The following is a 14,229-nucleotide window of genomic DNA, read 5'->3' on the forward strand; positions in this document are numbered from 1 at the left end:
GAAGATATGATTAATTTGAACGAACATAGTGTCTCAAGAACCAATGAACAAACAATGAACATTCCTTCACAACCAACAAAATTGAACAAATTGTTCATTTGTTTGTGGACAATAGATCAATGGAAGAAGATGAAGAACGTAATGAGGCATCAGGCGAAGATAATAATATAGTTCAATCAGTTGCCTTGGATACTAAAATGAAAGTGCCGAGAAATGACATGTAGGTGGGAGGGGTGGAGAAGTTATTTGGCCGGTTCCGAAAGCCACTAGTAGAGAGAGTGTCAATGAAAAAAAAGCAAGGACCAACAGGTAGTCTTCACATGGGTCGAAGTTCAACTATACTCACCTTAGAAGATTGTAAAAACTTATTAGTTGAGACTAAGAATAAGAAATTTGAAATTCAGGAATTAAAACAGAAAAAGAAGCATCTAGCCAAGGAGAAGAAGGTAGCAATGATTGTTATAGCACAACATCGAGGAGATGAAAGGACCAAAGAAATTTTAAAAATATCAAAAATAAGCCCCAAAAAATGGTTGATGTCATGTCAAAATTAATAATATGTTAAAAAAGTATTATTTAGGAAGATTATGAAAAGAAAATTAATATATAAAAGAATTTATATTGATATATTCAAATAAATTTGATCAATAATGAAATAATAATGATCATAGGAGTAGTTTAATTGATGGTTTCCATGCTATAATGTATTATGTAAACCATAAAATCAAGGTTCAAATTTTCCATAGGTTTTTCGGGCATAATTTCTTTAAAATCCGATGGGAATTTATTGAATCAAAAACCTAGTTTAAATAGCACACATTAAGATTTCACCTCAAAATTTTCCACAGTTCCAGCACCGAAAAGTCCAAAAAGTTGCACTAAAGACAACTCCTATAAATTAATATACAGGGGAAAATATAGTAGCATTTGCACAAGATGCTGCAAAGGAAACACCATAAGTATTTCCGATGACACTTTCATATATGTTTGAATTTTGCACAAGTCTGTGCAAGAGCCGTTTTCCAATTGTAGGATGCCTTTGAGGGACACATAATATCAAATTGGCAAAGGAGCCTCCCATTATCATAAAGGCTCATAGTGTTGCAAACACTTCCACTGTATGGCTTTGTTTGTTTTTCATTTTGAGATGATGATGATTAAGGGTAGAACATAACGCACACTTATTAGGAACCTACCCACATTCTCATCATCATTCTCATTGACTTTTGTATTCTAGAACAACAGTCCACACATATGCCTCCTTTTCTACACTTACTCATCAATATGGCACAGGTTAGCTCGCTTCAAACTAGTTACGATAACATGGGATTTTCCTGTCTTGTCTTAGTATTACCTCATGTGATTACTGCAAACTACTTCACACACCCTGCCCCTTACTGGCACAAAATTAAATCCTCCTAGTCTTTGCAACGACTCTTCTTTTTAATGTAAAAAAGAGTTGTAACATAATGGTTTTTTTTATTACAGAAAGGTATTTTCAATTCCAAAACAAAAAAGCAAAAGATTATTTAGCTTTCTCTACTAGAGATTATGGTGTTTGTGAATGGTAATGATTATTAAATTAGATGTGAAAAAGAGGTGGATAATCTTTGTTTTTATTTCCTTATATATATGCATCAAATTGTAAAGAACGTAGACGTAAATTTCTTACAAGTTGAAAGTTTCTACCTCATGTGAACCTCTCTACGTTCTTAGATCCTTATAGATATGCATCAAATTGTAAAGTACGTAGTTGTAAATTCCTTACAAGCTAAAATTTTCTACCTTATGTGGCCCTCTATATGTTTCTAGAGATAAGTTTTGGCTTCTACGCATAACCAACTTATATTAGAGTTTCAGTAATTTTCTTTCCGAAAAGCATCACAAATCTAGATTTCACCCATTATCAATATTTTATGTTTTATGCATTAATTTACTGATAGAAATTAGTGTTCTTTGAAATGCTATAGAAAACATTTTCGAACTTTTCTAATAGTTTTGACGCAAGAAAAAGTAGTTTGGACACAACAAAAACTTAGTGGCATTATTGCACATACCATATACGGTCATCCCCTGTAGTTGTCCACTGATCCATGCAAATAGAACAATTTAGAGCCTCATTATCACTGGTCAAAAGAATATGACTTCTATCAATTGTGCTCTCATCTCTAGCTATATGAGAACTTGTGCTCTTCTTACTGATTTGCTGGTAAGGTTACATTGTCGATTGTTGAACATCTAGAATAATTATCAACATAAACTAATGATGTTTTGATTGATTTTTTACTTGCCATTGCCACCTTGACTCTTTAATCATATTTTGTGTTCTAATCACAAGATTCTCTTCTTGTTTCAGTCTAGGAAATGTTGTCAAAGTGGAACAAATTTGAGTTGTTTCTTTGACTTTCTCAACTTCCCTCTCGACAAACATTTGGAATTCTTGGTTCTTCTCAAAACTTCCTAACTTTTCTTGCAGAGGTTGGATAGTTCCCCCCAAAGAACAAATAATGTTTGCTCTCTATTTTATTTTCAAGTTCTTCTCTAATTTCACTTGTTTCAAAGCCCTACCCATTTCTAGAAATGCTTTTGATAAGTCAGAGATTTTATCCTCTGCATTTTCCTTTTCTTCATTTACTATATTAAGAATTCTACCACTTTTTGTAGATAGAACTCATTTTCTTGTAGTTCTTTTCCAAATTTTTGCTTTCACAAGCCATGTTATCTAAATCAACCTTCGCCTAATTCTATTCCCTCATATACTTCATATTGTCAACACCCTGATTAATCAATTGTTATATACCTAGGGGGGATAATATGGGGTACAAAGGGAGGTACCTAAGGGAATAATGTAATAATGGGATGGACCATAGTAATAAATAAGGTGGTTAACCCATATCATGTAAGGGACCAAAAGTAGTTAGTAATAATGTAATGGGCCCTTGGTTTTAGATAGATGGTATTGAGGGAACAATGGTAAGAGAAGCATTCCATCTATATTCAGATCTTCTTATTCTTGAGTTTATCTCTATTATTTTATACTTTTGGGTTAGATCTATAGCAAGTGGTATTAGAGCTATAACAAGTGGTATCAGAGAAATTTCTTGGGTAAAAGTGGAGAATTTTTTTTTTTTTTTGCAGGAACTTTCTGGGGCAACAAGTTTGCATAAAATATCTCTATGTTTTAAGGAAAAATCTACAAAATTTAACTGCAGATCTAAATTCTTTGTGAGAAAATACCCAATTTCAAAAAAAAGTCGGCAAAAGCGGAGTCTAGATGAAAGAGATATCGCTGACCTAAAATCAATGGTGTTGTAGACATTTTTTAGTGCAACGAGTTTGCGGTGTAGATCTATACGTTTTGGGGAAAAATCTGCAAAATCTAATTGTAAATCTGGATTCATTGTGAAAGAATACCAGATTTCAAAAAAAAAAAAATCAGTCGAATTGGAGTCCGAATGAGGGTGATATCACTAATTTAAAATCTGCTCTTTTTTACGAATTTTTGGTGACGACAAGAGAGTTGCAGCGCAGATCTGAAATTCCATTGCTTGGATTGGGATTTCTTTCACATGGGCAGATGTAGAATGGATGTTCCATTTCTAAAAACAGGTCATAATAGGGATTCTGAGCAATATTGACTAAACTATGACAATTTCAAATTTTTGCCAAGTAAGTGAATTTTTCCCAAACCCTCTTCATGGAGATGCTAAATTTTACAGGAAAAGATGATAGCCCTACTATTGAAGAATTCATACAAAGACTAAAGTTCAAATATGGGGAATTTTTGGGGGTTATAGTACCAAATAGTTTCAAGATGCGGCTGCCAAATGGTGGAACTCACTTGGCATCAAACAATTGTCCAAATTTTTGAATGAAGAATTTGAAAAACTCCTTATGGACAAATGGTCTTGTGCTATAAAAAAGAATGAGACATGTAAGGGGTTATTTTCTACTATTGTTTCCTTATTGCAGGTTCATAGATTGATTCAGAAGGAGAAGATCGTTGTGTCTATAAATCCTAGTTGCAAGTATAATTTTATCAATGTTAATTTACAAGAATAGATTGATCTACTTATACTAAATTGTTTGTAGAAGTAGATCAAGTGTTTTTCTTTACTATATTGCATTATCAGGTGATCTACAGGTGGGAATTTCTACACATGATGTGTATTTATGATTCAAAATCCAACACCTGGACTGATGTCTCCACGATGGTCCCCAACCATATTTGGCCTTGTGGAAAGGGTATTTACTGTAAAGGAACATTTCACTGGGCTACTATCGCTTCCAATCATAATATCATCATAGCATTCAATATTGTTGATGGGCTTTGGATAGAAATGGCACCACAAGAGGGATTCACAACTATTTCTCGGGGGAATTTATGTGAACACCGTGGGCAAGTGGTGCCACTTCAATTGTGTGCAACTGATAGACGTGATTCTATTGACGTACACATGTGGACATTGAATGAAGCTCAAAAAATGGAACATGGTGTAAGCTAACCACAAAAGCCCACTTTATGTTATATTCTGTCATTCATCCTACGTTTACGATGAACAGAAGTGGGTTGATAATTGTAGTATACTGGAGAATGAATATGTCCATAAATATCTCCATATTTAACTCCAAGGGGAAATTAATCTTTTGGAAAATGGGATTACCAGATCTTCATGCGTCTCAACGACAACCATAATATTATATATCTGTATCACCCTTAGAAAATACCAACGTGTGGTGGCCTTAGGTTATTATTTTTACATCATCAAGTTTCTATGAAAATTTTGATGTTTTTTTAAATTGTATTTGTAAATTTTAATGATATTTGATTTTCCTTTTTAATGAATGGATCATTTTTTCTATTTGTGTCTCCATGTTAAGAAGATATTATAAACTTTTTATATTCATTTTAGGAAGATATCATAACCTCTTATATTCATAAAAATTAGTATACATGTTTATCTTCTTTTATAATTAATTTAATTCAAAGTTATAGGTAAGTAAAGTCTTTTACAAACAGAACTCTAGTGAAGAGACAATGGTATAGCAGAAAATGGAGAGTTTACAATTTTCAAGATTTAAGGATTTAATTTAATTGAAATAACACTAATGAAATGCACTTTATAACCAGGTCCAAGAACACAACTAAGGCTACCCTCAACACCCAAACAACTTGCAAAATTACCTTGTCTTCCCAATCCAAACCTAGGATATATGTGAGTGTCTCCAACCTTGTTGACTTCAAATCAAGACTTTATGGTTCTCAATATTTAAAGTTTTAATTCAACTCAAAAAAGTGTAATTAACCTAGATCAACATCTTAATTAGAAAATAAAATAAGTGTCACCTTTTTTAGTGGAAATTCCTCCAAAAGCTTCCTTCATGCCTGAAGAGTGTTATCTAGAGGAATAAGAGTATTGAAAAACTTAGAACAATTCCCACAATAAATTTGACAAACTCTTAACCATTCCCACAATAGGAGAATCACAAACGATTACTAAGGCAGGCATAGAGCTTTTATTTCGCTGATGTAGAAAGGCAAGCCTACAACTTCCTCCATGTGTGAAGGTTGTGATGATTGACAATAACAATTTTGACAAACATGAGGCTAAACAATTTAATGACAAACAATAGTAACTATACCCGATCAACATCTTATCTATAGGAATACTACTATTGAAAAAGTCCCAACCATTCCTACAATAAATTAGACAAATTCAGAACCATTCCCGAAATATCAAAATTCCTACACACCCAGCCCGGATAAGATAATATAGGGTCAGAAATACATCAAATAAAATGGGTTAGAAGAAAACCTAGACCCTCATTGAATGCAAAATATTATAACTCCCACCAACAATGACAAGTGGCAGCCTACGAAGGATAGTGGTCATACAATTGAATTAGTGGACTCCACGTTCGTTTCTAGCATGGAAGGGAGGGTGCTAACAAATTCTTCCATTCCACGAGGTTGTGATAATTAGCAATAAATATATTGGGAAACATGATGCTAAACAATTTAATGACAAACACCTATTAATATTACATGGCCATGGAAGTCACATTGTTATATAAACAATTGAGGAAACAAAAAAGTTGGGCATTGACTTGTTAACATTGCCTGTTCATGCCACTCAAAGATTAAAACCCCTTGATGTTAGTGTGTTAGGCCCTTTCAAGAACTATTTCAGGTAAGAGCATGTTGCATGGAAGGAAAAAAAACTGGGGGTTGAGGTGAAAAGGTTCGAGCTAGTAGATCTTGCAATTAAAGAATTTAAAATATCTCTCACATCATCAAATATCAAAGTTGGCTTTAGGACAAGAATCTGGAAAATGAATTATGATTCTCTTATGCATGATATTGGGTTTAGCCAAGGGTTTCATGTGGATGGTGAGGAAGAACGTCATGTTGAAATAGGTGTTGAAGTGCAATATTAAGTAGATGAACAGGGTGATGTGGTTGCAACTAATAATATGATTTCCCTCCTCGAGGATACTTATATGGTGATGATTATGAACATGTATGTGAAACACAATATAATCATGATGAAATTGACAGTAACATGGAGGTTCTTCTACCAACTCAAGCACATGGAACTTCTGCTTCTCATATTGTTAATGACATTATTGAACATGCAGTTGACAATGAAGATGTATTTGAAAATGACATTGTTGATACTGCACTAGGAAGCAACAATGACGAATTGACATTTGCAAGCCAGGTAAACCCACCATCATGGATGACAGAAGCCATGATTCATTTTTTTGTGGACAATAGATCAATGGAAGAAGATGAAGAAGATAATGAGGCATCAAGTGAATATAATAATATAGTTCAATCAGTTGCCTCGGATGCTGAAATGGAAGTGCCAAGAAATGACATGTAGGTGGGAGGGGTGGAGAAGTTATTTGGTCGGTTCCTAAAGCTACTAGTAGAGAGAGTGTCAATGGAAAAAAAGCAAGGACCACCAGGTAGTCCTCACTTGGGTCGAAGTTCAAAGGTACTCACCTTAGAAGACTATATAAACGTATTAGTTGAGTCTGAAAATAAGAAATTTGAAATTCAGGAATTGAAGCACAAAAAGGAGCATCTAGCGAAGGAGAAGAAGGCATCAAGGATTGTTGCAGCACAATTTCGAGGATATGAAAGGCACAAAGAAATTTTTTAAATGTCAAAAATAAGCCCAAAAAAAGGGATGTTGTGATGTCAAAATTAATTATAAGTTAAGAAAGTATTATTTAGGAAGATTCTGAAAAGAAAATTAATATATAAAATAATTTATAGATATATTCAAATAAGAATGCTGCGGCGCGCACTGAGGGAAGCTGCGAGGGTTTCGGTTAGGGTTGATCGAAACCCTACCCTGTCGTTTTCCTGCAGACACCTACGATTATTCCCGGACCGGGCACGACTTTTCTGGGCCATCTGTCGCGGTCACTGTCAGCCATGGAAACGGTTAATGAAGTCATGGATACTGAGGAGGCTCTTGACTACTCTGAGGACCTCCATCCGTCGCAGATCTTCCCTGAACACCCTGTTTTCGCTCCGCGGTCTGTGGATCCGGTTACCACCTTTTCTGGGTCGCTTTCCCTCCCTTCGGTTTCCATCCCGATCCCACCCCCTGTTGGTACACCCGAAGGCACCATCATCACCTCCACTACTGACCTGGATCTCCCCCCGTTATCGCCGGGTACCCTCCGTTTTTTATCCTCTGTGATTCCCCCATCACCGCCTTTCGATTCGCGCCCCCCCTCCTCCTCGGCTCCGGTACCTACCCCCTCCTCTCAGGCTCAGCCATCTGCTGCGGGTATATCTACTCTCCTGGGCTCCCCCTCGGGATGTTTTGAAACCCCAGCAGTGAAAGTCGGCGCCTCTAGGGAACCGCCGGATAGCCTCCCGGATCCTCTGCTAAATCATCCTTCTGCGCCTAGATCGGGGAAAAAGAGGACCAAGTGTGTTAAATCTACATCGAAGGACATTGCTATTTGGTTCAGTGAGGCTTCTACCATCTCGGAGACCGCAGTCATGGCTAATACCATCTTGGTGGGGCATGTTCGGGGTCGTGCCTACTCTGCGACCAGGCTCACCCAATGGGTCAAAGAAATTTGGGGCGGGATATTAATGGAACTCCCGGAAGTTCAGGTGCTCTCCCGTGGATGGTTCTCGTTACATTTTGCGAAGGAGAATTATACGGACTTGGTCCTGGCAAAGTTTTGGCATATTGAGATGGCGCCTGTTTTGCTAAAGCGCTGGAGTCCGATGTTTGACCCAGAGAGAGAACAATTGGGTGCAGGACCTCTTTGGGTTCGACTGCCAGGCTTACCCCTACAGTACTGGAATGAAGAGACTTTCATCCGCATAGGTAACGCCCTGGGGACCTATCTCGACCACGATCGCACATTCGTGGAATCTAGGAATCGAACCCTGGCTCGGATTCTTGTTCATTTAGACACAAGGGATGGTCTACAAGAAAAGATCACGCTACATTGGGGGAGATACTCTCGCATCCAGATCCTTGATTATGAAGGTGTGCCCTTCAGGTGCCGACGCTGCCATCGGGTGGGGCACGTATTAAATGACTGCCTGCTTAATCTGAGATGTGCCGGTACACCTGAGGCAAACATATCTACCCCAAGGACTGCATCACCGGTTGCTCAACCATTTCCTCCGTCGAACACCACCAGTGTATCTGCTGCACCGACTCAGGGTATTTCTAATGGGCGCCCTTCTGCTCCTATCACCAGATCAAAGTCGGCTATTACCAGCGCACCAGAGGGACTCCCGGGTAACTCTCTATCTCCCCCTCTGTCATTTATTTCATCATCGACATTTGATGCACCATCTTTATCTGCTGTTGCTTGCTCAATACCACAATCTTCTGCTGTCGCCCCTGTCATCACCTCCACGATCCCCCCATCATCTCCATCATCATCACTCTCTTCGCCCAGGGGCGCGGCCCACCCTTATTTCCTGCGGTCTCGGCATCATTCACAGGGGGCACACACCTCCCATACGGGTTTAGGGATTATCACTCCGGGGACATCCTCTCTTCCCTCCCGTGGGAGAAAATCCGATCTTACCAAGGCTATTCGGAGAGCTGGGGCAGAGGTTGCCACTGGAAGGCAATCCACCATTGATGGGGTTCTTAGAGCGAAGAATACCCCGGGGAATTATCCCCCATGAAGTGCCTTTCTTATAACTGTCGAGGCTTGGCTAGTGCCTCAAAGAAACTAGCCATCAAGAGGATGTTTGAGTCCTCCCCTGTTGACATCATACTGCTTCAAGAAACCCTCGGGCCTGCTGATTCCATCACTGCAGCTCTATCTTCTATCCTTCCTGGTTGGCTGTTTACTGCTCTGGACGCTTCTGGTCGATCGGGTGGTTTAGCCATTGGTTACAATCCTAGCACCATCAAAGTACAAGGGACCTGGGGTGGGCCTGGTTTCTTGGGGGTTGATCTTTTCTCTGCAGATTTGGGAACCTCCCTTAGGATCATCAATGTATATGGACCTTGCCAGCAGCGTGAATATTTCTGGAATAACCTCTTGAGGTTATCCATCCTTTCTGTTGATCAGCTGATTATTGGGGGGGATCTAAATTTCTCCCTGGGATATGGGGAATCTTGGGGAGCCTCGGCTCAAATTGATCCCTTATCTGCATTCATGACAGACCTATTGGACAGACATGATTTATGTGATGTGCCCATGATCAAGCCTCTGCCCACCTGGAGGAACAGAAGGATTGGAGATGCAGCCCTAGCACGCAGACTTGATCGCTTCGTGATGAAGGGGCCATTACTTCGAAGGTTTCACCACTTCAGGCAATGGGTTGGGCAAGGGGGTATATCTGATCACCTGCCCATCTATTTAGAAATATCCGGTCCAAATCAAAAGCCTAAGGCACCTTTTAAATTCAATCATGGGTGGCTCCTGGATCCTGCGTATGTCAAACTTGTATCAGACTTCTGGCCCTCGCATCCTATTGATCGTGCTGACTCTTTGGCTAGGGGTTTTTGTGCGAACCTTTTAAAGCTCAAGGAGCTGTCTATTGAATGGGCTAGGAACAAACAAAAGCAGGAATCCTCGGATCTTATTCGTATAGAAGAGGAACTCTCCTCTCTCACTGATGAAAGAGGGCTTGGATTTATATCAGCGACTGACAAGGCACACCTGGTGGAGCTTGAAAATCAGAAACAAAAAATTCTCAAGGAGAGGGAGGAATCTACTCGTCTTCGCAGTAGAGCAATTTGGCTTAAGGCTGGGGATGAAAATTCTCGATTCTTTCATAATTATGCAAAAGGCAGGAGAGTCAGTAACACCATCTGGAATCTTCCGATGCCAGAGGGTGGAGTAGCAGACACATTCAATAAACTATCACAGTTGGGCACTGCACATTTTAGGAATCTCTACAAACAGCCACCGGGCTCCAACCTCGCAGATATCATTAACATTGCTGGACATTTTCCCCGGTTTGTCAATGAAGAGGAAGCTGAAAGTCTATTTGATCCTGTATCCCCGGAGGAGCTTGAAGCCACCATCAAATGGTTCAAAAAGGAGCGCAGCCCAGGCCCGGATGGATGGACCATTGAGTTCTACATAGCTTTCTATGAGATGATCAAGATGGATCTCCTTCGGGTGATAGAAGAGTGCAGAGTGACGGGCTCTATGTATAATGCTATCAACTCCACATTCATAGCCCTGATTCCAAAATCAGACACTCCCTCCTCATTTGATGAATATCGCCCCATCTCCCTCTGCAATGTCCTATATAAGATCATATCCAAGATCATTGCAAACCGCATGCGCCCTATCCTTTCCCGACACATTGCACCTCAACAATTTGCCTTCTTGGAGAATCGCCAGATCCACGAAGCCATTGGGGTTGCACAGGAAGCTTTCCACTCCATCTGGACAAAACAGCAAAAAGCTATCATCCTAAAAATTGATCTGGCAAAAGCCTTTGATAGGGTCAGCTGGTTATATATCAAAATGCTACTCATCCACCTGGGATTTCCTCATCCCTTCATCACTTGGATCATGGCTTGTATCTCCACCCCAACCTTCAGTGTACTGATCAATGGGTCAGCTTCTCCGTTCTTCCACTCTGAACGGGGCCTTCGTCAGGGATGTCCACTATCTCCTCTTCTTTTCCTTATTGTCATGGACAGCCTCAGCCGTCTCATTGCAACTGCCAAACAGAATGGAGACTTCGGTGGCCTCAAAGTATCAGATGATTGGTTCCTCACACATCTACTCTTCGTGGATGATGTCATGATCTTTTTAAATGGTAGTATTCGGGACTCGCATACATTCTCAAAGATCATCACACTCTTTTCCTCTGCTACTGGGATGTTGGCAAACCATTCAAAATCATCTATCATTCTTTCAAGAACCTCTGTAAACGAGTCCCATCTGGCTCGTCAGCTTTTCCCATATGGCATCCATCCCCTTGATCAGGGCTTAAAGTATCTGGGCTTTTGGATCAAACCCATCAGTCCAAAAATAGCGGATTGGATTTGGCTAGTTGCAAAGTTGGAGAAGAGGCTCAACATCTGGAGTCACCGCTATCTCTCCCGTGCTGGAAGGCTGGTTCTTATAAAGGCAGTGTTAGAAGCTACTCCGGTCTTCTGGATGGCCTTGGCATGGATCCCTCGGGGCATTCTATCCAGATTACAGCAAACATGTAACAGATATCTATGGAATGGGGCAACAGAGAAACGCATATTTGCTTGGATCGGATGGAAAAGGATCGCTATTCCCAAGAAATGGGGAGGATGGGGACTCAAGGATCTCCCATCTTTTGCTCTGGCGTTGGCAGCTAAGATGGGATGGACTCTTATCACGGGAGAAAATCTATGGACCCATATGGTCTACCATAAATATATATGGCCTCTACAGATCATGGATTGGATTCGTCTCCCTTCCTGGCCTAAAGCAGGGATCTCCTCTGTCTGGAAAGCACTTCTACATGCTATTCCTCTCATCCGGGATAACTTGATTTGGAGGATCAATGATGGTGCACAGGTCAGAGTTGGACGGGATCCATGGAGTGATAGTGGGGGTAGACACATACTCCCGGAAGAGCTCATACAACACCTACACTCGCAAGGGATCTCCTCCATCGCTGATATTGCTGACATGCAAAATTCTTCTATTTTTGAACAGTGTTGGAAACCCGCGGATCAATTAAACATCCCTCCACAGTGGCACCATACCTGGAGAACTTACACCACTGCTCTATCAGAAGCTCATATTAGAATTAAGCAGGGCTCGGATGAGCTTATTTGGTTCCCATCCAAGCATGGTTCCTATACACCAAAAGACGGATATCTCACACTTATCTCCCACAAGATTCCGGATCACATCTCCTTTTGGTGGAACTCCATATGGAAGCTTACGGCCCCTCCTCGACAGAAGTTATTTTTCTGGTGCATTCTGAAAGGCATTGTTCCCACGGGTGATTATCTCATGCGACGGGCTATACACGGACCTTCCTGGTGCATCATTTGTAAGCAGGCCGCTGAATCCAGCGTACACCTCTTCCTAAATTGCCCAAATCTGATACACATCTGGCAATCCATATCCGCGAACATTCAACTCTCGACTAGATGGGAGGGTGTGGATTTAAACAATGCTTGGGAAATCTGGTATAACCAGCACCGCAATTCAAAACTACAGTGCCTGCCAATCATCATATGCTGGTACTACTGGCTTGCTCGAAATCGCCTGACATTTGAAGACAAAGATATTATCTGGCCACAGCTCACTGCTAAGATTATCGCTGTCTATAACGAAACCCCCGACCCTGTGCAGCAAAAGACCCGTCATCCGCATGATCCGCCCCATATTGATCAAAGCCAGCCATGGGCTTTTTTCGATGGTGCCGCACAGCAACAAGGCTGTGGGGGTGGTTTTCTCCTCTATAAAAATACACAGCATATCTACAAAGCAAAGCTTGGTCTCGGGGCTGGCTCAAATAATTTCGCAGAGCTCATCACTTTACGGCACCTACTTCATTTTGCATTGCATCATGATTGCTTGCATCTGCATGTTTATGGAGACTCAAAGATAATCATTGATTGGTTCAACAATATCACCACATGTCATACACACACACTCAGCAGTATTTTGGATGAAATTTATATATTGAAGGCTCAATTCACTGACATATCGTGCCATCACATTTACAGGGAACATAACAACTGTGCCGACCAACTTTCCAAGGAGGCCACGACACTTCCCAGGGGAGAGTGGATGATACACGAGCAGCGGGGCGAAAATACATATCAGTATTACCATCGCCCATATATAGACGCACAGTATCATAGGGCAGACAGCCCATGAATATCAGAGTTTTTTGTTATATAAGATTTTTGAACTGTTATTGTATATAGCTGATATAGAAACTTTACTGATAGCCCTGCGTGGCAACATATATATGACTACACAGAACATCCTTGAGATGTAAATTTTTGCTCTTTTTGATCATGTACAGCAACTACTGATAACTGCTATTGATGAAAACGCAGCATATGCAATACGCATCTACAATATGTAATTTTTTCCAACTAATGAAAAGATTACGATTTTTCCAGGGGAAAAAAATATTCAAATAAATTTGGTCAATATTACAATAATGAAATAAGAATGATCATAGGAGTAGTTTAATTGGTGATTTCCATGCTATAATGTATTATATAAACCATAAATTTAAGGTTCAAATTTTCGATAGGTTTTTCAGGCCTAATTTCTTGAAAATCTGACAGGAATTTATTGAATCAAAAATCCAGTTTAAATAACACATATTAAGGTTTCACCTCAAAATTTTCCGCAGTTCCAGCACCAAAAAGTCGAAAAAGTCGCACTAAATACAACTCATATAAATTAATATAAGGTGGAAAATATACTAGCATTTGCAACAGATGCTGCAAAGGAAAAGTCGTTAGTATTTCCAATGACACATTCATATGTGTTTGAATTTTTCACAAGTTTGCACGAGAGCAGTTTTCCAAGGCTTATGATCAATTGCAGGATCCCTTTGAGGGACACATAATATCAACTTGGCGAAGGAACCTCCCATTTTCATAAAGGCTCATAGTACTGCAACAATATTGGCCTTCCACTCCATGGCAGTGTTTGTTTTTTATTTTGAGGTGATGATGATCAGAGGACCCTCAACTGCAAAATTTGGTGCCACTCACCAAATTTATTTGACCCAGTTTGACCAAA

The 14,229-nt window shown here is 40.0% G+C and overlaps 1 protein-coding gene across 1 annotated transcript; it reads left to right on the plus strand.

Annotated features, from left to right (window-relative positions):
* The first annotated feature begins 9,246 nt into the window (after positions 1-9,246).
* Positions 9,247-13,558, plus strand: LOC149210780 (uncharacterized). The gene is made up of 3 exons (XM_089399094.1): positions 9,247-10,544; positions 11,169-13,050; positions 13,496-13,558. The coding sequence occupies exons 1-3, from the start codon at positions 9,247-9,249 to the stop codon at positions 13,556-13,558; spliced, it is 3,243 nt and encodes a 1,080-aa protein (XP_089255220.1).
* The last annotated feature ends 671 nt before the right edge of the window (positions 13,559-14,229 follow it).

The sequence above is a fragment of the Pinus tabuliformis genome, chromosome 1_2 (genome assembly GCF_031772625.1).
Source record: "Pinus tabuliformis cultivar Carrire ecotype Pingquan chromosome 1_2, CPIR1, whole genome shotgun sequence".
NCBI classification, from domain to species: domain Eukaryota; kingdom Viridiplantae; phylum Streptophyta; class Pinopsida; order Pinales; family Pinaceae; genus Pinus; species Pinus tabuliformis.

Excerpts from the sequence above, each read along its gene's own strand:
- LOC149210780 (XM_089399094.1), top strand. The coding sequence starts at position 9,247 with ATGTTTGAGTCCTCCCCTGTTGACATCATACTGCTTCAAGAAACCCTC. Across the intron at positions 10,545-11,168 it reads CTTGAAGCCACCATCAAATG|CCTCAGCCGTCTCATTGCAA; the intron begins GTTCAAAAAGGA and ends TGTCATGGACAG. Across the intron at positions 13,051-13,495 it reads ATGATTGCTTGCATCTGCAT|CAACTACTGATAACTGCTAT; the intron begins GTTTATGGAGAC and ends GATCATGTACAG.